The sequence below is a fragment of the Pseudonaja textilis genome, chromosome 1 (genome assembly GCF_049901715.1).
Source record: "Pseudonaja textilis isolate UNSWEBS1 chromosome 1, rPseTex1.2, whole genome shotgun sequence".
Classification (NCBI taxonomy): domain Eukaryota; kingdom Metazoa; phylum Chordata; class Lepidosauria; order Squamata; family Elapidae; genus Pseudonaja; species Pseudonaja textilis.
In genome coordinates, this window is record NC_141990.1 from 320527095 (window position 1) to 320552546 (window position 25452).

General features: G+C 44.6%; 2 protein-coding genes across 3 annotated transcripts in view; one reads left to right on the forward strand and one right to left on the reverse strand.

Annotated features, from left to right (window-relative positions):
* Positions 1–3919: 3919 nt before the first annotated feature.
* ARRDC5 (arrestin domain containing 5) lies at positions 3920–10709 on the reverse strand. Its single transcript, XM_026720352.1, has 3 exons — positions 10460–10709; positions 7106–7314; positions 3920–4435 (listed from the first exon to the last, which is right to left on the reverse strand). Exons 1-3 carry the CDS (start codon positions 10707–10709, stop codon positions 3920–3922), a joined length of 975 nt encoding a protein of 324 aa, XP_026576137.1.
* Positions 10710–14081: 3372 nt separating this feature from the next.
* Positions 14082–25452, forward strand: part of UHRF1 (ubiquitin like with PHD and ring finger domains 1) — a 40643-nt gene continuing 29272 nt past the window's right edge. Inside the window, exon 1 of one of the 2 annotated variants that reach the window (XM_026720367.2) lies at positions 14082–14435. The gene's annotated coding sequence lies outside the window, so the exon portion shown is untranslated. Of the gene's footprint in view, positions 14436–14755; positions 14864–25452 lie in introns of those variants that run through there. The other variant, XM_087922631.1, reaches the window with a different exon arrangement.

Genomic DNA, 25452 nt, shown 5'->3' on the forward strand with positions numbered 1-25452 from the left:
GGAGTCAACGTCCATTCCTGGGAGTCGAAGTCCATTCTGGAAGTTGACGTCCATTCCTTGGAGTTGAAGTCCATTCCGGGAGTTGATGTCCATTCCTGGGAGTTGACGTCCATTCTGGGAGTTGACGTCCATTCCTGGGAGTTGACGTCCATTCCTGGGAGTTGGAATCCATTCTGGGAGTTGACATCCATTCTGGGAGGTGAACCCCATTCGTCTTCGAACAGTTGAAAATACAGCTCTGGATTAAAAATGCAAGCTTGCATAGAATACAAGTATTCTTGACCTACGGCCACCCAAAATGTACGTTGCTAAGTGAGACATTTATTAAGTGTGGTTTGCCCCCCTTTTATGACGTTTCCTGCCATGTTTGCTAAGTGAATCACTGCAGTTGTTACATTTAGTAACATGGTTTAGGTAAATCTGGATTCCCTGTTGACTTGGCTTGTCGGAAAGTCGCGAAAGAGGATTGCATGACCCCAGGACAACTGCAACCGTCGTAAATACAAGTCAGTTGCAGAGCATCTGAATTTTGATCATGTGACCCTAGGGATGCTGCAATGGTCATAGGTGTGAAAAACAGCCCTAAATCGCTCTTTTCAGCGCTGTGTTAACTTTGAACAGTCACTAAATGAACTGTTGTAAGTCAAGAACTACCTGTAGTCCTCAATTTATAACATTTTGTTTAGTGACTGAACTGAAGTATATCAATAGAGCAAGGACACAGTTGTTCTGACGAAGGATTCCTGAGACCATAATTAAGCACATGCTTAGTCCAAACAACTCTTGTTTTATTTCAGCGCTGGGAATTATGTGCATTCCCAGCCCATAATGAATCCCAAACAGTCCCTTGAGATAAGCACCCACCTTTCTCTCCTTTGAATTGCTGCCAACAACTAAAGTCCCAAAGTAACTATAAAAAAACCAACCGAAATACAAAGTCCACATAGAGCTTCAAGGTTTAATCTGAACAGAGCAAATGACTTTGCTTCCTGCAAAGATTTTGTCATCTTTGCCTGTCCTTTATACCTGATGGGAGGGGCAATCACCTCCCAGCCTTACTCCCGAGTCGCCCCTTTTGTCTCAGCTGTTCTCACCTTCTAGCAGCTCTGCGCATGCACGCACTGGGAACAGGCTCCTCTTGTTCCTCTGCCTTGCTGCTGCCAGACTCCGGAGGCTCCAGAGGCAGCACCCCACTCCCAGATGGTCCTGGCGCCATCTCTGCATCAGACGCAGGACCCTCGTCCGAATCCTCCCCAGACTCCCTGACTGGTCCCCATTCTTCCCCACTGTCCGATTCCGTTGCCGTCTGCACAGGCTGCCAGCAAACCACAACAACAGTCTAATCCAAGGAACAGGCAGTTCTCGACTTACAATCATTTCATTTTGTGACTGTTGGAAGTTGCAACAGCAGTGAAAAAAACGACTTACGACTGTATTTATATTAAAAAAAAAAACAGATGGGAAACTCTATATCAATTAATGCAAACCTTTTTGTTGTGGTGTGCCGAAAGTGTGTGTGCTGGCACCCACAATACAATGCGTCCCGCCCACCCTGCACATGCGTGCACAACATCCTCGCCTTGCCCCCTTACCTGCACTGTGCATGCGTGTGCCTCCCAGCGCATTTTCAGCCCGTTTGAGGCCTTTTTCGGCCTCCCAGAGGCTCAAAGGAAGTCTCTGCAGCCTTGGGAGGCCGAAAAATGGGCCTTCTGGAAATACCGGAAGTGCCTGTTTACAGCCTCCAGAGGGCTTCTTAAGCCTGGAGGAGGCCTCTGCAGCCTTTGGAGGCCAAAAAATGGCCCTGCCAGAAATACTGGAAGTGCTTGTTTTCAGCCTCCGGAGGCCCTCTGGAGCTCAGAAGAGGCCATTTTCACTCTCCAGAGGCTCAAGGGAAGCCTCTGGAGCTTTGGAAGGCTGAAAATGGACCGTTTCGGCACTTCCGGTATTTCCAGAAGGCCTCTTTTTCGGCCTTCTGAGGCTGCAGAGGCTTCCCTCAAGCCTCCAGGAAAGCAAAAAAGGCCTCACACAGGCTGAAAATCAGCTGGGAGGCGCACGCATGCTGGCGTGCCCTCACAAATGGCTCTGCGTGCCACCTGTGGCACCCGTGCCATAGGTTCGCCATCACGGCTCTATATAGTGAGTCCCTGACTTATGACTTCAGGTAATATTCAACTTACAACAGTTTATTTATGTCCGTTCGAAGTTAGAATGGCATTGAAAAAAAGTGACTTATGACTGCTTTACACACTTATGACTGTTGCAGCATCCCCATGATTTACACGTGATTTACATTCGGACACTGGATAACTGACTCACATATATGACGGTCGCAGCGTCCCATGGTCCCGTTTTGTGACCTTCCGATGAGCAAAGTCAGGAAGGAAATCAAACTCGCTTAACAACCGTGTGACTAATTTAACCGCTGCAGTGATTCACTTAACAAATGCAACAAGAAAAGTCGTTAAATGGGGCAAGAGTCCCTTAACAAATGTCTCGCTTAGCAACATAAATACTGGGCTGAATTGTGGTCGTAAGTCAAGGCTTACCGGTATTCAGTTAGGGGTGGTTAGACAATGCCATGGATCTTACAGTTAGTCCTCCTCTTACGACCAAAATGGAGCCTGAAATTTGTGTCGGTAAGCGAGACAGTTGCCAAGCGAATTGTGCCTCATTTTAGAAACTTTCCTGCTCCTGTTGCTAAGTTAATAACAGGGTCGTTCAGTGAATCTAGCATTCCCCATGGACTTGGTTTGTCGGAAGTTCGCAAAACACAACCCCAGGACCCTGCAACCGTCGTAAATATGAGTCAGTTCCCAAGTGACTGAATATTGATCACGTGACCATGGGGGGCGAATGCTGAAGTGGTCATAAGGATGAGAAACGGTCATAAGTTGCTTTTTCCATTTAGTGCCGAACGGTTACTAAATGAATGGCTATAAGTTGAGGTTGACCTGTACTCCCTCCTTCCAGCAGAAAAGTTGCACAGCTAACAACGAGTTAATGTAATGACTGCAGCTGCGCTTCATGATTTGCTTAACGTCCACTCCAAAACAAGGTCGTAAGATCAGATTGATTGCCTTATGAGCCACGATGACGCAGTGGTTAGAGGGCAGTACTGCAGGCCACTTCTCTGGCTGCCAGCTGCCTGCAATTTGGCAATTCGAATCTCACCAGACTCAAAGTTGATTCAGCCATTCCTCTTTGTGAGGTGGGTAAAATGAGGACCCAGATTGTTGGGGGAAAGAGGCTGACTCTGAAAACTGCTTAGAGAGGGCTGTAAAAGCACTGTGAAGCAGCATATAAGTCTAACTGCTATTTCTATGACTATTAAAAATGTAAAGGTTCCTCTCGCACATATGTGCTAGTCGTTTCCGGCTCTAGGGAGTGGTGCTCATCTCTGTTACAAAGCCGAAGAAGAGCCAGCGCTGTCCGAAGACGTCTCCGTGGTCATGTGGCCAGCATGACTAAACACCAAAGGCGCACTGAACGCTCTTACCTTCCCACCAAAGTGGTGCCTATTTTTCTACTTGCATTTTTTTTACATGCTTTCGAACGGCTAGGTTGGCAGAAGCTGGGACAAGTAACGGGAGCTCACTCCATTACGCGGCGCTAGGGATTCAAACCACCGAACTGACGACCTTTCTGATGGACAAGCTCAGCGTCTTCATCACCGAGCCACCAGGTCCCTGCTATTACTATTATGACCCGGTTAATAACTCTCACGACCTATGACTGTAAATAGGCGGACTCCATGACGTTTGTAACTCGAGGACGTCCGGTAAAACCCAACCGAGTGGATGGCGATTCTCGGAAGTGGAAACGTAGAGAGAACTTTTAATAAATCGGGAACTGGGGAGGGAGAACGTTATCCATTTTTGAAAACTATATCGACCTATTTGGATAAAAACGGCGGAGGGTTTTAGGGGGTGGCGAGGGAACCACAGTCTTCCCTCCTTTCTTCGGGCGACCCCGTGGCCTCGTTTCTGACCACGATGGGGATCTTGGCCACCACCCGGTTGAGGCACCAGGGGAAGTGGACCGTGCCCGTCAGCTCGTAACCTATCTCCATGATGTCGTCCGATTTTTGAGCACTGGTGACGGGCATCACTTGGGGCAGGCAGAGGGTGCTGTGAATCTTGGTGAATTCGCAAGGCCCCCGCTCGATGTTCGACTCCAGGCGCATCATCTCTTCGTGTTGCTCTAATGTCCGCTGCTCCGCTCGGAAGTTGAATGCTTTGTAAAGGACCACCGAGTGGAGGGCGAAGGCCACCTTCCGGATGGACTTGCCCGTCGGGTTGGTGATTTCGGTGGTGAAGGTGATGTTGTCGCCCGGAAGGTAGATGCTCTTGCTCAGCGACAGGCGTAAGGTGATGGGCGCGTTCCGGAGACAACAGTTGTGCGCCAGGACCTGCTGGACTTCCACCACCAAAGGGTACTGAAACGTGGGAAGGAGAGAAGGCAATGTTGAAGGAAAAGCTGATGAGATCCGGAGGAGAATACAGTTAGAAACTAGCAGTCCAACTAACCAACTCCAACCCAATAAACTCCAAGACAAGCATTTCCTCAAAGTTCCACTTTATACTGGCACAACTGGGAAAACCCAAATCTGAGAATTCTGGGTATTCCCTTCCCAAAAGAAAAATTCCAAGATCCATCCCCTGCATCAGTCCATCACAGGGCATAATCAAATCTTCCTCCCAACTGGAGATATTGCTCTAGTCACTCCAAGTGCAAGGCAACATGTCCTTGACTCCGAGAAAGAATGTTGTTGTGTCTAATCGCCTACATCACTAGGAAATCCCCCCTCCCAAATTCCCAGGTGCTGAATGTGGCAGCCTCGAAGCTTCTGAGTACAAAGTGGCTCTGAGTACCACATATTTACTTATAGGGTTGCAAATCCTGCTGTTCCATAGTACAAGACATAGCACTTGGTTACGTATTACAAGCTTTTGATGGTGTTTAAAAGCTGCCTCATCTTCCTCACTCAAAAGGAACTTGTCCTAGTTTATTCTCTTGAGGGACTTCTTATCTTTAGAAGGCTGCATTCCTTCCCCACCCCACTAACCTGCTTTCCAGCTCCATTCTCCTGTGCAGGGCAACCAAAGGAGACCCAGCCAATCAGCTGGGACTCGGGAGGCGGAGAAGAGATGGGGGTGGGGCCAGTCAGAGGCGCGATTTGCCAGTTCTCCAAACTACTCAAAATGTCCGCTACCGCTTCTCTAGAACTGGTCGGAACCTGCTAAATACCACCTCTGGATCAGGCCAATGTAGCTTCGGCCCAGTCTACCCAATGCGAAGAGGAAACATGCCAGCCATATGGGGAATGGTGCCAAGCTGGCCATGCCCACCCAGTTGACCACGCCCACCCAGCTGTCCTGATGTGGCCCTCAGTGAAATTGAGTTTGACCCTCGCCCCTGCTCTGAAGGGTCCAGCTTGAGAAGAATGGGCGGAGATTCCCAGAGGCAAGATCCATCTCTTCGAACTCAACCATGAACATTGCAAGGTGGCCTTGGCGGAGAATCACAGGGTTGGAAGCACCCTTGGAGGTCTTCTAGTCCAACCCCCTGTTCAAGCGAGGAGACCCTTTCCCATTTCCAGGCAAATGTCTGTCCAATCTCTTCTTTAAAAGTCTCCACTGATGGAGCGGCCACAATGTCTGAAGGCAAGTCGTTCGTCGGATTAATTGTTCTCACTATTAAGAGATTTCTCCAGGTTGGTTTTTCCCTTCAGCTCAGAGCTGAAGAAACTTCTTGGAGGAGAAGCGAAACATCTTCAAAGGAAAAAAAAAACAGAAAGTCCAGTTGCCTCTTGAAAAAAGCACCTTTCGGACAACCAGGACCCGGAGAATGGAGAACCTCACCGGCTGCAGCATCCTCATCAGAGTTGGGAGGGACATGAATATTCTCCTTGATTACTTTCCATCCAAAGCTTCTCGTCCTGCCTTTGGGTACTTTGGAAATTAACTCTTTGTGGCAGACCAGAGGTGGTATTCAGCCGGTTCTGACAAGTTCTGGAGAACTGGTAGTGGAAATTTTGAGCAGTTCGGAGAACCAGCCAACCCCATCTCTTCTCCGCCTCCCATCGAGTCCCAGCTGATCAGCTGGGTCTTCTTTGGTTCCCCTGCACAGGAGAACAGAGCTGCAAAGCAGGTTAATGGTGTGGGGAGGGAAGGGGGATTTTGCAGTATCCTTCCCCTACCACGCCCACCAAGCCGCACCACGGCCACCACACCACGGCCACCAAGCCACACCCACAGAACCAGTACTAAAAAATATTTAATCCCACCAACTGTGGCAGCCCCTCCTCCAATATTGGAAGACCGCTCTCCTGTTTCCCCTGGTCCTTCTCTTCCCTAGACTAGCCAGGCCCAGTTCTTGTAACCGTTCTTCGTATGTTTTAGCCTCCAGTCCCCTAATCAGAGGTAGTATTCAGCCAGTTGTAGAGAACCGGTAGCGGAAATTTGGAGTAGTTCTGGAGACGTGGCCAATCCCACTTCTGACTGGCCCCACCAACCCCATCTCTTCTCTGCCTCCCAAATCTCAGCTGATCAGCTGGGTCTCCTTTGGTTGCCCTGCATAGGAGAACGGAGCTGGAAAGCAGGTTAGTAGGGTGCGGAGGGAAGGGGGATTTTGCAGTATATCCTTCCCCTACCACGCCCACCGAGCCACGCCCACAAGAACCGGTATTAAAATAATTTGAATCCCACCACTGGTAGGTGCCAGGATCACTTGGAAGTCACTTTGTTTCAGAGTCGGCTACACCCAGGCAGTGCCGGACATGTTAACTCCCAATAAATCCTTTTGAAGTTTTGGAAGTTGGGCTCGAGACTCGTGATTGAAATGGGGGGGGTAACTGCCGGAATCCTGACAAGTATAGGGTCTCCTGCTCGAGCAGCGAGTTGGACTAGAAGACCTCCAAGGCCCCTTTCAGCTCTGTTATTTGATTATTATCAAATAATAATAACTGCTAGGGGTAACTGCTGGAATCCTGACATGCACGCCATCACCAAACTGGGTAGTGGAACGCGTAGGATCCCACCGCTGGTACTGTTGCAACGTCAAACAGTCCCTAAGCGAATGGTTGTAAGTCGAAGACCGCCTGTACCTTGGATTGCACGGTGTCCTGGCTGTACAGGGAAGTCCCTTGAACCAAGATGTATTTCTTCTGCTTGCCGAGGATCAGTTCTCGCGTGGCACAGAGCGCTTGGAGGAAGTAGCTGATCCTTCCCACTCGGCTGGTGAAAGTGGACGGGATCCTCGGAGGTAAGACGAAGTCGAAGTCAAACTTATGAACCCCTGGGCCCAGCCAGTTATCTGCAAATCAAGAAGCAAAGCAAAAAAATATCTCGTTTTTACATCTACAGACCCCTCACAGCCTGGACATAAAGTGTTTCGACTTCTACCAACTTCAAAATCATGTTATATAGGGCGTTGCACACCAGAACAACTAGACAGACGGGCGTTTTTTCCCCCTGTGTGCCATCACTCCGCTAAACAACAAATTTCCATAACACTGTCAGACTATTTACTATGACTGCATTACTATTCTTCTTCTCATCCTTCCCATTACCTGTCTCCTTTACTACTTATGGCTATCACTTTGTTGCTTGTATCTTTACAGTTTATATTGTGATATTTACTTTCCTAGTATGATTTATGTTGATTGCTTATTTAGTATCTGATGACTACGTGTTGTATCTTATGATTCATGATGAATGTATTTATGATCATGATTCATCACTTATCTTTTGTGAGAGCTTCTGCACTGAAGACAAATTCTTTGTGTGTACAATCACACTTGGCCAATAAAGAATTCTATTCTATTCTATTCTATTCTATTCTATTCTATTCTATTCTATTCTATTCTATTCTATTCTATTCCATTCCATTCCTTTCCTTTCCATTAATTCTATTTATATTCTATTCTATTCTATTCTACTCTATTATTTATTCTATTCTGTACTACTCTACACTGCACTACTCTATTCTATTATTTACTTGTATTGTATTGTATTATATTGTATTGTATTGTATTGTGTTGTATTGTATTGTATTGTATTGTATTGTATTATTCTATTCTATTTTCCATTCCATTCATTCTATTTCTATTCTATTCTACTCTATCCTTATCTCATATATTCTATTCTATTCTATTCTATTCTATTCTATTCTATTCTATTCTATTCTATTCTATTCTTTATTCTACACTACTCTACACTACTCTGCTCTATTATTTAATTGTATCGTATTGTTCTATTCTATTCTATTTTCTATTCTATTCTACTCTACGTACTCTACTCTACTTTACACTACTACTCTATTCTGTAATTGCATTGTATTATATTGCATTGTATTATTCTATTCTGTTTTATTTCTCATAGGCAGTGAAATTCATCGGGGTTCATTTTCCCTGCAGCAGCTTCCAAGCCTTTTGCCTTCTGCCTTCCAAACGATCTGCCTTAGGTGAGCTGCAATATTCAGACGAGGCCAGAACAACCACGTTCCACCAGGAAACAAACCAACAAACCAACAAAAAACAACACCAGCTTTTTAAAAAGGCAAAAGGTGAAACCAAAGGGACTTTTTATTTATTTATTTTTTAAAAAAACAGTCCCTTCTCCATAGGTGAGGTCTGAAATTCCCAACTAGGATTAGAGGGGATTAAAAGAAACGACAGGGAGGTCTATTCGGAAGGCAAGTTATGGAAAAAAAAGGCCGGGCTAATAGATTACAACATTTCCAAAACCCTGGCAGAAGAAGAAGGTGAATGTTTTTAATAAATCGCAGGCCCCGGAGAAGATTGCAATGATGGGTGGCGCCCTGGAGAAGATGACTCCATGTCAGGCAAGTTTATATCGCAGGAGATGTATAATTATCCGAATATTTCCTTAGGCTCCTGAACAAACAACAGGAAGTTCTAAATTGGGGGAGGGAAGAGATATCATCCATGAGTCGGGTGTGGAGGAGCTTTGGGGAAAGATTAGGGACCTGTGGGGTAGGAGGCAGGTTCTTCCCTGCCTACGTGGGAGCTTAAAAGCAGCAGAAGAAAGTCTAAAACTTTTCTGAGCATCTAAAGGCAGTCCTTGACTTACAACTGCTCATTTAGTGACCGTTAAAGGTCCCACGGCGCTGAAAAAAGGGGATTTTATGACTGTTTTTCACGCAGAAACATCATTGAAGCATCGACGCGGTCGAAATTCGGGTCCACTTGTCAACGGACTCCTATTTACGACGGTCGCAGCATCCCAGGAATTCCCCTTTTTTGGCGACCTTCCGGCTGGCAATATCAGCAGGAAAATACAAATTCACCGAACAACCGTGAGGTTTAAGTGAACCGCTGCACTGATTCGCTTAGCGACGGTGGTAAAATGAGGGAAAACTCACTGAACAAACAGTTTCACTTAGCAGCAGCAATGTCGGGGCTCAGTTGTGGTCATTAAGTCAAGAACTACCTGTATAACGGAGTCTTGTGTGCAGGCAATCCTTGACTTACAACCGTTTAACGAATGTTCAAAGTTACGAAGGCCCTGAAAAAAAGTGACCAATGACCATTGTTTATCCTGTCGATGGTTGCAGCATCCCCGTGGACTTCAACTCCCAGAAGTCATCAGCTAAGAGGACCATTGGTGAGAATCCTGGGAGCCGAGTCCACCAAGCTGGATGCATTACTCTAGGTGTGGTCTTGCTATAAAGCATAGAGTCCTGCATCCACCACACTATAAAAAAGATGTTGAGACTCTAGAAAAAGTGCAGAGAAGAGCAACCAGGATGATGAGGGGACACTGGAGGCTAAAACATACGATGAACGGTTGCAGGAACTGGGCTTGGCTAGTCTAGGGAAGAGAAGGACCAGGGGAGACAGGATAGCGGTCTTCCAGTATTTGAGGGGCTGCCACAGAGAGGAGGAAGGGGTCAAGCTATTTTCTAAGGCACCCGAAGACCAGACAAGGAATAATGGATGGAAACTGAACAAGGAGAGATTCAACCTGGAAATAAGGAGAAACTTTCTGACAGGGAGAACAATCAACTCATGGAACAGAAGTTGCCCTCGGAAGTCGTGGGAGCGCCATCACTTGAGACTTTCAAGAAGAGATTGGACTGCCATCTGTCAGAAATGGTGTAGGGTCTCCTGCTTGGCAGGTGGGGTTGGATTAGATGACCTACAAGGTCCCTTCCCCCTCTGATTATCTGTTATCTGTGTCAGGCTGACAGATCTGCCAATCCCCACTAGATGGGGAAAAAGAGATGTTCCAACTCTTTGCTGCCACCTACTGGCCACCGTTCATGTTTGCAGATGAAATCTGGAAGCCTTGGTGGAAAATGCTGTGGTTTGTTAAAAAAACATGATAAGTCTGTCCACACAACAACGCCACACCTCCCCCCCACAGGGAAAGACCCCCACTCCAGCCCGCTTTCTGCTTAACTGCCTTGTGGCAATCCCAGTTTTAAGCAGCCTCACGTTCAATCTTGAATGTTTTGGTCTTGTGAACGTAGTCCGCCTTGTTGACGCAGGTGGCTCGCTGGCTGTAGTCCTTGTCCAAGTGAGCCTCTTCGGTCCACTCCAGGTAGCCTCTCCCAATGAGTTCGACCTTGAGCAGAGGGTCCACCAGCGTGCTGTGGAGGCTGAGAATCAGCTGCCCTTCCACGGTTGAGCCCGCCAAGTACACTTCCTTGGGTATCAGCAGCTCAATAGATTTCACCACCGACATGGGTGGGCATCGAGTACAGGAACTGGGCCCTCAAGACCCCAGAAGGTTTGTCTTGGAGAGGATGGGCCTTGAATGAAGAAGCTTTGTGACATCAGCTCGTGATGCAGTGAAACTGGCTGCTGGACAGATATGAGGCAGTCTAGGTGGCAGGGGAATCCCTAAATATTCCTGGAGGTGGTCTCTTCTAGGCTTAGCCTCTGCCAATGGCGGCTCAAGTCTCACAGTTCTGGAATGTTCCACCGGCAGAATGTTCCAGCAATCTGATGCGCCTCCTTTCCTCAAACATGGATTTGGATTTATTTATTTTTTTTACTAGCAGACCGTATTTAATTGAAGAAAAAAAAAATGATGGAGGAACCAACAACCCTGCCTCGTTTGTTAGGTCTTGGAGAGGAGACCACTTGAAGCAGGGGTCCCCCCATAGCTGGCTGGAGAATTCTGGGAGTTGAAGTCCACAAGGGTTAAAGTTGCCAAGTTTGGAGACCTCCGACTTAAAAGATTCTTGACTGGGAAGACCTGGAAGTTGTGAAGATCCCGTGAAGGGTCAGGGACCACTTTATAAGGCCTTGGTAAGAGCACGCTTTCAATATGGCATCCAGTGTTGGTCACCGTGATATATATATATATAAAAGATGTTGAGACTCTGGAAAGAGTGCAAAAAGAGCAAGAAAAATGGATTAGGGTGCAGTGATGGAATTCAACCAGGAGAACAACCTGTTTGGTGAGTGTGTGCTTCGTACGCGCACAGCGTTGGAAAACCGCCCAATATCAGCTCTAAAACTTAACTTCTGCTGCAGCCCCGGTGAGAAAAACCACTGAGGCACGGCAATCCGCTGTGCTGCACGAATCAGAAGAGCTATAAAATGCAGAAATATAGGACAGAGTAGGGCAGGGGTGGGGCGTGGGTGGGGCCAGCTTATTCCGGGAACAACTGGTTCACCTGAATCAGTGCAAACCAGCTGAATCACACCCCCGATTAGGGGACTGGAGGCTAAAACATATGAAGAATGATTGCAGGAACTGGGTATGTCTAATTCGGTGGAGGCTAACCTTTTTGGGCTCCTGTGCAAAAAATGGTGTGCGTGCTTGCGCTCGCATACCAGAACCCAGAAGGCAATGTGCGCGTAATCCCATGCCCCCTTACCTGCACTACACCTGCCAATTGATTTTCGGCCGCGTGTCTCACAGCTGATTTTCGGCCTGTTTGAGGCCTTTTTTGGTTTACCAGAGGCTTGAGGAAAGCTTCTGCAGCCTTTGCAGGCTGAAAAATGGGCCCATTTCACCACTTCTGGTATTTCCGTAAATACAGGAAGTGATGAAACGGGCCTATTTTTCGGCCTGCAAAGGCTTTCCTCAAGCCTCTGGGGGACCAAAAAAGGACGCAAACAGGCCGAAAATCAGCTGTGAGACATGCAAATGCGCAGCGAGGTAAGGTTAACTGCGGCTTGCATGCTGGCACAAATGGCTCTGCGTGCTACCTGTGGCATGCGTGCCATAGGTTCGCCATCACGGATCTAGTTTAATGAAAAGAAGGACTAAGGGAGACATGATAGCAGTCTTCCAATATTCAAAGGGCTGCCACAAAGAAGAAGGAGTCAAGCTATTCTCTAAAGCACTTCAAGGCAGGGCAAGAAACAATGGATGGAAACTGATCAAAGAGAGTGAGACAACCAACCTAGAAATAAGGAGAAATTTTTTGACAGTGAGAATAGTTAATCATTGGAATGGTTTGCTCCACCACTGGAGGTTTTTAAGAAAAGATTGTGCAGAAAGTCAGCACTCATCCGCCTTCCTAGAGAATGAAATATTTTGGAGAATATTAAAAACGTAGGGCGGGGGGTTGGGCTAGATGACCTACAAGGTCCCTTCCAACTCTGATTATCTGTTATCTGAAAACTCCCCCTAATGTGGGGGAAAATCTTAAAGGGGGCAGAAACCAGCACCAGTCTCTCTACTCCCAAGGAGAAATGGAGGAGGCCAGTTTTTAGAAATGCAGATTTGGTAATCCAGTTAAACCCAGTTCAGAAAGACTGGGCCAGACAGAAACTCCAGATAAGCAACACAATTAGGCAAGACAAAGGTTATAAAGATTTAACTCAGACAAACATCTAGGATTTGCATTTTCCCCTTCTGCCTATAAAGCCAGCGATGACCCCCTTAGGAATCTTAGCTATTGGAATATTAAGGGACATATTTTTGTACAGGAACAGGAAGTTGAAATACAAAGGCCAAATTTTCTCACAGGCCACCAGTGGTCTCTGGCCCACTGGTTGGTGACTAGTTTCCTTTTAACACTAACTCAGTTTAGCATACAGGTAGTCCTTGACTTACAATTTGTTTAGTGACCAGTTACATTGGCGCTAGAAAGAGATTTATGACCGTTTTTTCTCACTTAATGACCTTTGCAGGATCCCCATCAAAATTCAGACGCTTGGGAACTGACTCATATTTATGACGGTTGCAGTGTCCCAGGGTGATGTAATCAACTTTTGCAACCTTCGGCCAAGCAAAGTCAGTATGGAAGCCTGATTCCTCAACAACCATGTTCTTCACAACTGCGGTGATTCGCTTAACTGTGGCAAGAAAGGTCGTAAAATGGGGCAAAAAACCTCCCTTAACAGCTGTCTCGTTTAGCAATAAATGTTGGGCTCAATTGTGGTTGTAAGTCAAGGACTTCCTGTATTGTATGAACGCAGAAACAAAATTTTTATCTGACCTGGCTGAGCATAATTGTCTGAATATAGCCAAGTGGTTCTGTGGATTAAGTTCTGGTTCTTAAAATGAATTATAATACTTCCAGCAATATAAAAAATTTTTTTATTTTTTTTTGCAACCTGGCATCCTCCAGGTTTGTGAAAAGGCAAATTCTCTACTCCCCAGACTGGCTGTTGTGGATTATGGGACCTCATGTCCAAGAGATACTTGAGAAAAGGTGGCCTAAGCATGCTTTAATGTTAATTTTTCACAAAAAGATTGCTAATTAATTTTTTAACGTTCTGTCTAGGCAGAGGAGAAGTTGATGCCCAGGGTTAGGCTTGGCAATGACAGTGCTTCCAGCTTTCCAGAACAAGAGTGCCTCTGAGCATACGACGAGTTGACACACGCCAGGAAATGGGGAATTTCCCCCACCCTCCCCAGAGTGGAAAGACAAAACGAGAACAGGACTATCCAAAGATTTCGACCCCAATCCCCAAGGATTACAATTCTGAAAATAAAATAAAATAAAATCAGCAGGCTTTCGCGCCTGCGCAGTCAGGCGCGACCCTCAGAAACGCGGAAGGGGGGAACCTGCCGGCGAAGGCCTTCCCCTCCTCAAGCCCCGCCCCTTTTTTCAGATTCCCGCCACCGCCGACCAATCAGGAGGCTCCGATCGGCGCCGGGCGAATTTCCCCGCCAAACTCCAAAGCCGGGAGTTGTAAAAAAAAAAAAAAGAGAGAGAAAAAATCAGATTTTTCTTTTTTTTTGGCGCGGCTGCCGCGCTCCCTGCTCCTTTGCAGCTCCGTTGCATAGAAAACGCGGGCTCTTTTCCCGTGCAAAATTTAAAATTAAAGAAGTTGGAAGTCTGCATTGATTAAGATTGGAACGGACCGATTGCAAGTTTTGATCTTTTATTTTTTTGCATACTCACACACACACACACACACACACAAAAAGGCGCCAACCTTTGAATCTGGCCAGAAGAGGATCCTGGGGGAAAGAGGTGTAAAGAAAGATCCGTTTGGCACAGTGAGTATTTTTCTAAAAGTCCTTCCAAGGCTGCAACGAACCCCCCACAAAAAATGCTTGCGGGGTGAGGTTTGACTTAATCTCGGGTGTTTGCACGTGGAAATGGGGGCATCTGGGTTCCTGGTGGTGGGAATGCCCCCCCCCCCACCTGTTTCCCCTTGATCGTGCAGATATTTGCCAAGATGCGTTTTTTAAAAAACCCTGCAAGGTCTGGGGTACTTCTTGACCTGCGTGTTGTCCCAACTGCAAGCTGCGAGAAGTGGCTGGTTGGGTGTGCAAAATTACTCCTCCTAAGGAAACAAGAGTTGAGGTCCGGATTTAGGTAGGTGTAGATCCAGCTTTTCCATTCGCCTCCTCACTTGTGCAATCAAAGGCATCCCTGCTCATAAGTAAACCCCGTTGCAATCAGTGGACCAGGTAATTCCCAGGTAAGTTTGTCTCTAAAATTATAAGTTATTTGAAACATTTCAAACAAATGATAGGTTTGCCTTGCGAAAACATTTGCAACTCCCTGTGAACTGGAAATTTTTGGATATGTAATGTTAGACCAGGTCAATTAAGGGCTTTCTGTATTTACTTTACTTTACTTTACTTTACTTTACTTTAATTATTTATTTTATTTTATTTTATTTTTGTTATGAGTTTATTTTTGTTTCGTTTTATATTTATTTTATTTTATTTTATTATTTTATTTTATTTTTATTTTATTATTTAAATTTATTTTTATTTTATTATTTAAATTTATTTTTATTTTATTATTCAAATTTATTATGTTATTTTATTATTTATTTTCATTTATTCAAATTTATTATTTTATGTATTTAAATTTATTAAATTTATTATTTTATTTATTTAAATGTATTATTTTAATTTATTTTATTTTAATTTTATGTTTTCTTTGTTTCGTTTTATTCCTTTTACATTTTGCCTTCGATTTCTTTCTCATTTCATTCTATTTTATTTATTTTCCTTCACTTCCTTTTATATCTTCCTTTCCTTTTTTATTCTTTATTTTTTCATTCTATTTTTATTGCCGCCCAATTCAACCGAGTGACTCTGGGTGGCGTACAATTCTACAACCGCCACACAATTAAAACCGGTGGAAAAAACCAGAAAACTATTACAACAAAAACAAACCACCCACAAAATAAATAAGGATCAACAGCAGCAGAGTGTGTGTGTGTGTATGTGTGACTGTATCCCCGAAACACAATCCTAGGGGCTCCCTTGAAATTTCTCTCAAGTAAAACCAAAGTTTTAGGCCAACCAGATTGTTGAGAAGAACAAATGGGACTTTGGCAGGCCACGTGAGTTGACCCAACTGTCTGCCTTGGATTTTTGTGGTGTAAAAAAGGAAACAGCCGCCGGAGGCGTAGCCGTGCGTCATGTTCATCTGGCAATTATGGCTGCCACAAAGAGAGGATTGACGGGGGTGCAGCCGGCTTGAGCCATCCCGCGAAATATCTACAGGAGGCGGGAGGTAGATCGAAAGGGGCCATCCTGTAAGCCTCACCGAGGAACGATGGGAGTTGACCTCAGGTAGCATCATATTGCTTTGAAAGACTCGGAGGGGGTCTTAGAGGTTATCCAGCCTGACCCCCCATTCTGCCCTGCTCAGGGTACGATCCGCTCAGAGCACCTGATGGATGCCTGGTGCAACCTTTAAGGGAAGCGTGCATTGAATAACGTCACGTGGCAGGCTGTTCCTTTGCCAGGAAGGGTGGAGTTGATGTCAGGTAGCGTCATATGGCTTTGAAAGATTTGGAAGGGCATCTTAGAGGTCATCCAGCCTGACCCCCCGCTCTGCCCTGCTGTGGGTACGATCTACTCGGAGCATCTGACAGATGCTCGGTGCGACCTTTAAGGGAAGCATGCATTTAATAATGTCACATGGCAGGCTTTGCGAGGAACGATGGAATTGACCTCAGGTAGCGTCTTATTGTTTTGAAAGACTCGGAGGGAGGGTCTTAGAGGTCATCCAGCCTGACCCTCCCCCCCCCACCCTGCTCAGGGTACGATCCGCTCAGAGCACCTGACGGATGCCTGGTGCAACCTTTAAAGGAAGCGTGCATTTAATAACGTCACTTGGCAGGCTGTTCCGTAGGCTGACAGCCCATAGGCAGGTAATCCTCGACTTACGACCACAATTGAGGCCCAACCTTTCCAATGCTGAGCAAGACAGTGGCTAAAGGGAGCCTTGTCCCACTTTACAAACCTTTTTTGCTGCGGTTGTTAAGCGAACCAATGCCGTTGTTGAATTGATAACTTGGTTGTTCAGTGAATCTGGCTTCCTCTGTTGACTTTGCTTGTCAAAAGGTCGCAAAAGGGGTTCATGTGATCTGCAACCGTCATAAGTACATGCCAGTTGCCAAGCGTCCAAATTTGGATTATGTGGCCACGGGAATTGTACTGGGCAATGATCATCGTGTGAAAATGGGTCGAGTCCAGTTTTTTCAGTGTGGTAACTGAAGTATCGTTAAACAGAATGGTTGTAAGTCAAAGAGTACCTGTATTGGTTTGAAAGACTTGAAGAGGATCTCAGAGGTCATCCAGACTGACCCCCCCTTCCCGTTCAAGGTAAGAGCCACTAGAAGTATCCGAGAGATGATTGGTCCAGCCTCTAAGGGAAGTAACAATTAAGCCATCATGTGGCAGCTAGTTTCATAGGATGACAGTACAGTTTTATAGCCCATAGAGACCAAATCTGAGAGTAAGATGGATGTCCTGTGCATTTAATAAACATAACAGATATAACAGGTAATCAGAGTTGGAAGGGACCTTGTAGGTCATCTAGTCCAACCCCACACCTAAGCAAGAGACCCTACACCATTTCAATCCAGTCTCTTCTTGAAAGCTTCCAGTGATGAATCTCCCACAACTTCTGAGGGTACCTTCTGTTCCATTGGTTGATGGTTCTCCTTGTCAGAAAGTTTCTCCTTGTTTCCAGGTTGAATCTCTCCTTGTTCAGTTTCCATTCATTATTCCTTGTCTGGCCTTCAGGTGCCTTGGAAGATAGCTTGACCCCTTCCTCCTCTCTGTGGCAGCCCCTTCTCAAATATTGGAAGATGCTATCCTGTCTCCCCTGGTCCTTCTCTTCACTAGACTAGCCAGGCCCAGTTCCTGCAACCAATCTTCATATACACAGAACAGAACAGAGTTGGAAGAGGGACCTTGTAGGTTATCTAGTCCAACCCCCTAACCCTATACCATTTCTGACAGGTGGCACTCCAGTCTCTTTTTTGAAAGCCTCCGGTGACGAAGTTCCCACAACTTCTGAGGGCAACTTCTGTTCCATGGGTTGATTGCTCTCACTGTTAAAAAATTTTATTCTTATTTCTAGGTCGTATCTCTCTTGGGTCAGTTTCCAACCATAATTCCTTGTCTGGCCTTCAGGTGCCTTGGAAAATAGCTTGACCCCTTCCTCCTCTCTGTGGCAGCCTCTCAGATATCATGTCTCCTCTGGCCCTTCTCTTCATTAGACTAGCCAGGCCCAGTTCCTGCAACCATTCTTCATATGTTTTAGCCTCCAGTCTCCTAATCCTCTTGGTTGCTCTTTTCTGCACTTTTTCTAGAGTCTCAACATCTTTTTTATAATGTGGTAACCAAAACTGGATGCAGGACTCTAGGTGTGGCCTTACTAAGGCTTTATAGTGTGGTATTAGTACCTTCTGTGATCATGATTGCATCCCTCTGTTAATGCAATTTAGGATTACGTTAGCTTTTTTGGCTGCTGCTGCACATGGCTGGCTCCTATTTAGCGGCTTGTCCACTAAGACTCCAAGATCCCTCTCACAGTTCCTACTATTGAGCCTGGTTTCACCCAGTCTATTGTTTACTTTTGGTTTTTCTTGCCTAAGTGTAGGAGTTTACTTTTTTCTAGTTGTCCACTAAGACTCCATAATTATTAGTTATGAAGTTTTTGAACCACCCCCTTTAAAGGTTGATTCTGATCTTTCCTTCTGGACCAGTGGAAAAATAACTCCATTTTTTTTCCCCTATGGGGCTGACCTAAACACAATTGAACACTGCTATACAGGGGAGTCCTCGACTTACAACACTTCATGGAGTGACCGTTCAAAATTATAATGGCACTGAAAAAGTGACTGATGTCCCTTTTTCACGCTTAATGACCATTGCAGCCTCCCCAGGGACACATGATCCAAATTCAAACTCTTGGAACAACTGGTTCACACATGTGACGGTTGCCGCGTCCCTGGGATCATGTGATCAGTTTTTGAGATCTACCGAGTAATGAGGAAGCCAGATTCTGTCTGGCTTCCCCATTGCTATGGGCAGCCAGCTTATGGAACAGCCTGCTATGTGACGTTATTAAATGCACGCTTCCCTTCACGGGTTGCACCAGTCTTCCATCAGATGCTCCCAAGTGGATCGTACCCAGAGCAGGAGAGAGTGGGGGTCAGGCTGGATGACCTCTAAGAACCCCCTCTCCAAGTCTCAAAATATCAACTCCATCATTCCTTGCACAGGCCTACAGGATGGCCCCTTCAATCTACCTCCCACCTCCTGCAGATATTTCCCGGGATGGCTTTTAAGCCGGCTGCACCCACGTCGATCCTCTCTTTGTGGCAGCCATAATTGCCAGATGAACATGATACAGCGGGACAGAATGGCTGTGCCTCCGGCGGCTGTTTCCTTTTTTTATATACCACAAACATCTACAGATCTACTTGGCTTTGAGTGCTGAGCAGACTTTGCTGGCCTCAAATCGTTCCTGCCAATTCTCTGTCTCATGAATAAACGGAGCCAAAATATTTCCGCTTAGGCTACGATTATGAATCTACTTACGGGTATTTACAATTGCCGTGTGTGCTGTGGAAACGATTCCAATGTGCTTCGGGTGATGCATGAATCTTAACAGCTCCTGTAGCTGTTTTATGAAAGCTGCCTGCGTCTTTTTGGTCGCCTTTGTTGTGAGCATGGGGGCGGGGGAAAGGAGGCAGCCGCTTTAATGAACTGTCTTATTAAAGCAGCCACATGCTCGCTTTGATTTTAAAAGCAACTGCCTCTTTTTTTTTTTTCAAGCTTGCCTGAAAGGAATCCTTTGAATCCTTTTGTAAGTAGCCCTTATGTTGATTCAAGGAAGGCTTGGGTATACTGATAGTCCTCGACTTAATGACTGCAATTGGAATGGTAGAATTTCCACTGCTAAGCAAAGCGGTTATTTTTTTAATTTTTAATTTATTTTTATTGCCCTTTCGGGGCACACACATGCGCAGTGGGGCGACCTCTTCTGGCATGCCGGCAGAAGTGACTCCGCATGCCACTTCTGGCACGTGTGCCATATGTCCACCATCACGGATCTATACCGTTTATCTCAGACCACGTAATAGTCCAATTCTTTTCGTATCTTTCAATTCTAAAGGAAGCTTATCTATCTCTGCAGGGTCCAAACACTTTCCTGATTACCATTCCCTCAGAAGAGGTGCTATCCAACTTTCCACTTCTAGGCCCTGTCAGTTGTATAGAGTATAATATATTTCACCTTTTTCCTAAATTCTCCTCTAATTATTCCTAATTAAAAAAAAAAAAGTTTGGGTTTAAGCTCAATTTGAAGACCTGTTGTTATTTCCTGTAACCAATTTCTTATCTTTACCCAATATTTCTTCATTTTGGGGCATGGCCACCACATATGAAAAAAAAAAGTACCCTTTTTTTGTTTGCACTTCCAACATTCCGGACTCGTGTTTGGGTACATCTTCGCCAATCTTGCTGTTCTGACCAAGGTTTCTTCCCAAGACCGTAATTAAAGCACATACTTGTTTAACTCTTGTTTTATTTCAACACTGGGAATTATGTTCATTCCCAGCCGGTAATGAGTCCCAAACAGTCCCTCGAGATAAGCACCCACCTTTCTCTCCTTTGAATGGCTGCCAACAACTAGAGTGCCAAATGAGTTATAAAAAACCAACCGAAATACAAAGTCCACACAGAGCTTCAAGGACTAATTTGAACAGTGAACGACTTTGCTTCCTGCAAAGGATTCTCTACCTTTGCCTGTCCTTTATCCCTTACGGGAGGGGCAATCACCTCCCAGCCTTACTCCTGAGTTGCCCCTTTTGTCTCAGCTGTTCCTTCTAGCATCTCTGCACACTGGGAACAGGCTCCCCTTGTTCTTCTGCCTTGCTGCTGCCACGCTCTGGAGGCAGCACCCTACTCCCAGGTGGTCCTGGCCTCATCTCTGCATTGGAAGCAGGACCCTCGTCCGAGTCCTCCCCAGACTCCCGGACTGGTCCCTGTTCTTCCCCACTTCCGCTGCTGGCGAACCACAACACTCGCCGGTGGTAAATGCCAACGATAAAACAATTTATAGAGGTTTTCCTTATAGGCAGCGGGCATGGGGGAAATTATGAACAAGGTTACATGAGTTATGCCTGATTTTATGACCTCCTTTGCCATGGTTGTTAAAGGAATCGCTACCGTTTTAAGTGAATCGTGTGGTTGCTAAGGGAGTCGGACTTCCCCCGTTGACTTGGCTTGTCAGAAGTCAGCTGGGAACGTCGTAACTGGAGATCACATGACCCTCCCCGGGACATGGCAAACGGCATAAATACACCCCCAATTTTTTTTAAAAAATATACATTTTATTGAGCAAAACAATTAAAAACATTGATCATGGTGAAGTCGGTTTGACGTGATTTGGGGTCAATATTGCATATGTATACTGTATATTTTCCTATAAACAATTATTCAACTATATACATACCTACATTTATTTGTTCATATAATACATTTCTAATATCATTCATCTTTTCATCTCATCCAGTCATTTACCTTTCCAGCAACTCTTTTCCCAACTTAAGAGCTTTCTGTCTGCTCCCACCATGATAGAATTTGTCCCAAATTTCGTAATATGCCAATTTCATCTTTGTTTTTCGTTTCTAGAGTTAACTTGTCAATTTCAGCGCAAAACAAGATTTTGTTGATTACTTCTTCACTTGGCATAACTGTCTCTTTCCAATTCTGGGCAAATGCTAACCTTGGCTGCAGTAATAATGTGTATAATCAAATAAAGCTCATCTTTCTTGTATTTTGTTGACATAATTCCTAATAGAAAACATTCTGGTAGGTGATCGCCAAGCGCCCGTATTTTGATCACGTGACTGGCGACGCTGTGATAGTCAACAAATGCGAAGACTAGTCCCAAGTCACTCTGTGACTTCAAATGGACACTGAACGTGTCAGGTTTCCAAGTGATGAAATCCATTTAGAAAGAAAAGAGCAACGTCCATCTTCCAAAACAATTTCTTTTATTTAGGAAAGCATCAAATTGGCAAAGTCTGTGGTAATTCCGCATCTGACACACAACCCGGAATTACACCACATAATATTGGAAATTAGAAACAACCCCCAAAAGTCACATTCCCCAATAGAAGAAAATCAACGTTGCTTGTTTTCATCAATCTCCACCTCCAAGCCTCAGCAGGATCAGCTTTTGTTCCCACGGGAAGAAGAACCACCTAGCCTAAACAACTCTATCTCCGCTCCTCCCACCTTAGGAATGTGGCAAGGCCAACCCCCACCCCCACCCAACCAGCAAAGAGAAGAAAGAAAAGGAATATATAATAAGGCTAAATAAAATGGCTACGCATATGTCAATTTCGGGCTTGACAGGATGGTTGTAAGTTGAGGATTACCTGTACAGGTAGTCCTTGACTTAATGGTTCACTTAGTGACCGTTTGAAGTTATGACAGCACTGAAAAGGGGGACTTGTGATCCTTTTTCACACTTATATGACCATTGCAGCACCCCCAAGGTCACGTGATTTACATTTGGATGCTTGGCAACTGACTCACATGTATGATGGTGGCTGTGTCCCCGGGGTCAAGCAAAGTCAGTGGGGAGGCCAGATTCATTTAACGACCGCGTCACTTACTTAAGAACTTAAGAATTCATTTAAACCACTGAGGCAAGAAAGGATATCAAATGGGGCAAAACTCACTTAACGAATTTCTCATCTCAGCGATATAAATGTTGGGCTTGATTGCGGTCATAGGTTGAGGACGGCCTGTATAGGGCCATGGTGTTGATTTTGCAAATGGCTCACAAGCGCTGGTGCCCCTCAAGGAGAGAACGTTGTAAAGCAGGAAATCAAATATTGTGCAGCGTGAAAAAAAAGTTAAAACACAACAGAATATATTATCTGGATGGTACAAAGCCTGCCCTATATCTATGTCTTTCTATCATCTATCTATCTATGTCTGTCTACCTATCTCTGTCTATCTGTCTATATTTGTCTATCTACCTATCTCTGTCTACCTGTCTATATCTGTCTATCTGTATCTGTCTATCTACCTATCTCTGTCTATATCTGTCTGTGTCTGTCTTGTCTCTCTATTTTTTCTATGTCTGTCTATCTACCTATGTATGGTCTATATAACTATCTGTCTACATCTGTCTGTCTATGTCTGTCTGTCTGTATCTATCTGTCTTATTTATATATGGCTGTCTGTCCATGTATATGTATCTTATCTATGTGTATACGTCTGTTTATCTGTGTATCTATGTCTATATGTCTGTCTATGTCTGTCTGTCTGTCTATCTATCTATCTATCTCTATCATCTATCTCTATCTCATCTATCTCTATCTATCTATTATCTATCTATCTATCTATCTATCTATCTATCTATCTATCTATCTATACCATCTATCTATCTATCTATCTATCTATCTATCTATCTATCTATCTATCTATCTATCTATCTATCTATCTATCTTATCTATCCAGAATATTACCCATCTCCACCTGAATCTTCAGACTGAGTTTGGGGAAAAAAGGAAGCTTAGGAAAGTTCATTCCAAAAGATGAGCACGAACGGAGAAGTTTAATTTTGTGGGAGGTGATTTCTTCCCCTCTGTTCACTTAGTGGCGAAGTTACAACGACACTGAAAAAAAGTGACTGAGGACTGCTTTTCACAGTTACGACCTTTCCAGCATCCCCACGATCATGGGATCCAAATTCAGACGCTTGGCAACTGGTTCATACTTAACAGCCGTTTTTGTGTTCCCAGGGTCACGTGATCTCCTTTGGCGACCGTTTGCTCAGTAAAATCAATGAGGTAGCCAAATCCACTTAACAACTGGGTTGCTAACTTATCAACTGCCAGGGATTCACGTAACGATCATGGCAAGAAAGGTGGTACAAGGGGGCAAAACTCACTTAACAAACGTTTCGCTTAACAACATAAATATTGGGCTCAAGTGTGGTCGTAAGTCAAGGACTCCCCCCTATGTGAAACCTCCAAATAGCAGGCGGAAAATTTTCGCTCTCCAACCAAGGGAAAGTAAAATCCCCAACTGAAATGTGCACCTGGGTGTGTTTTTGTGTTTGTGTGAGTTTGACACTCAACTGAATCGAAAAAGCAGCTTCGATCTCAACAAAGCAGGACGGATGGTTGATTTTTTTTTTAATTTCCCTCTCAAGAGGTGGGTGGGGGAATCTCATATTTATTGCACTGACTGAGGTCTGGAATTCAGTGTTGTTGTCAACAGCTGCTCCGCGTTATGATTTATAATTTCAGCTAAGAAATAGCCATCCAGCCCTTCTTAAAAAATACACATTCATTGGTCAGGCATGCGGTTTTTTCCCCAAATGAAAATTAAACAATAGGAAAAAAAAAAAACAACTTTCAGAGTGTTTAGAAACTCCAATAAAGATTGAAATCTAAAAAAAACCAAAAAATATCAACCGGCTGTAGACACAGATCCCGCAGAGACCTTCGTGCCAATTTTTTTCCCCCAAACGTGGCAAGTAAGATATGTGGACTTCCAACTCCCAGGTTTTGGGATGAAGTTCCAAATTCATCGGCTCCGTCTTTTTTTATCAAAGGGATCTTCAAAGTAACAGTATAACAGAGGTGGAAGGGACCTTGGAGGTCTTCTAGTCCAGCCCCCTTGCTCAAGAAGGAGACCGTATACCGTTTCAGATAAGGTGGCTGTCCAATCTCAACTTAAAAACCTCCAGTGACGGAACATACACAATTTCAGGCATTCCACAATAGTTCTCACCATAAGGAAATTTCTCCTTAGTTCTACGTTGCTTCTCTTTTTGGGGGGTCAATTTTTATTTTATTTTATATTGCTTATACATACCAATGTGTGAACAGTGTGATACCTGGGTATCATACATTTTGGTACAAATAAATATATCATAACATCATAGTTATTACATTTCATTTCCATTGTTTCACGTTTAAATCTGATACTACCGCTGTTCAATTTCTAAACCTCCCTTTTATTATTACATATATCTTATCGTATTAAAATAGGTTATATTGTTGTTTCCCTCTTATTTCTATTTCTGTTTTAACTTTCATTCATGCCACCGTAGTATTCAAAGATGTTTCTTTTTTGTCTTCCATCTTTCACCTGTTATTATTCCTATTTCCCTTGTTTTAACTCTTCCCATCTGTCTATGTGAAAGTTTCATCCTTCATTCTTTCATTGTTCTTCAGTATTTCAATATACAATTCTAATACCAATCACAATGTCATTCTCTCTTTGATTAGTTTCCAACCATTGTTTCAAAACACTCTCAAAGTTCCGTCTCATCCTGGGAACCCTTTTTTTTGAACTATTACCATCTGGCAGACGGTACAGAATAATAAAAACAAGGACAAATAGGCTGAAAAACAGCTTCTATCCCAGGGCAGCAGCTCTTTTGAATTCTGCTGTATAGTGCAGTGTTGGTGTGGTGTTGCTGTGGGTTTCTGGTTCAATGTGTGAAGGGTGAAGCATGTGTGTTTGTGTTTATTTTCATGGTCATGATGTGCACTGAAGATGGCGTTTGATTTCGTTGTAGGAGGTGCAATGACAATAAAGTAAACTAACTAATTGTCCTGCCTTCAGGGGCTTTGGAGAAAAGTTGTTCCACTGATTAATGGTTCTAACTGTCCGGAAATTTCTCCTTAGTTCTAAGTTGCTTCACTCCTTGATTAGTGTCCATCCGTCGCTTCTAGTCCTGCCTTCAGGGGATTTGGAAAATAATTTGAACCCC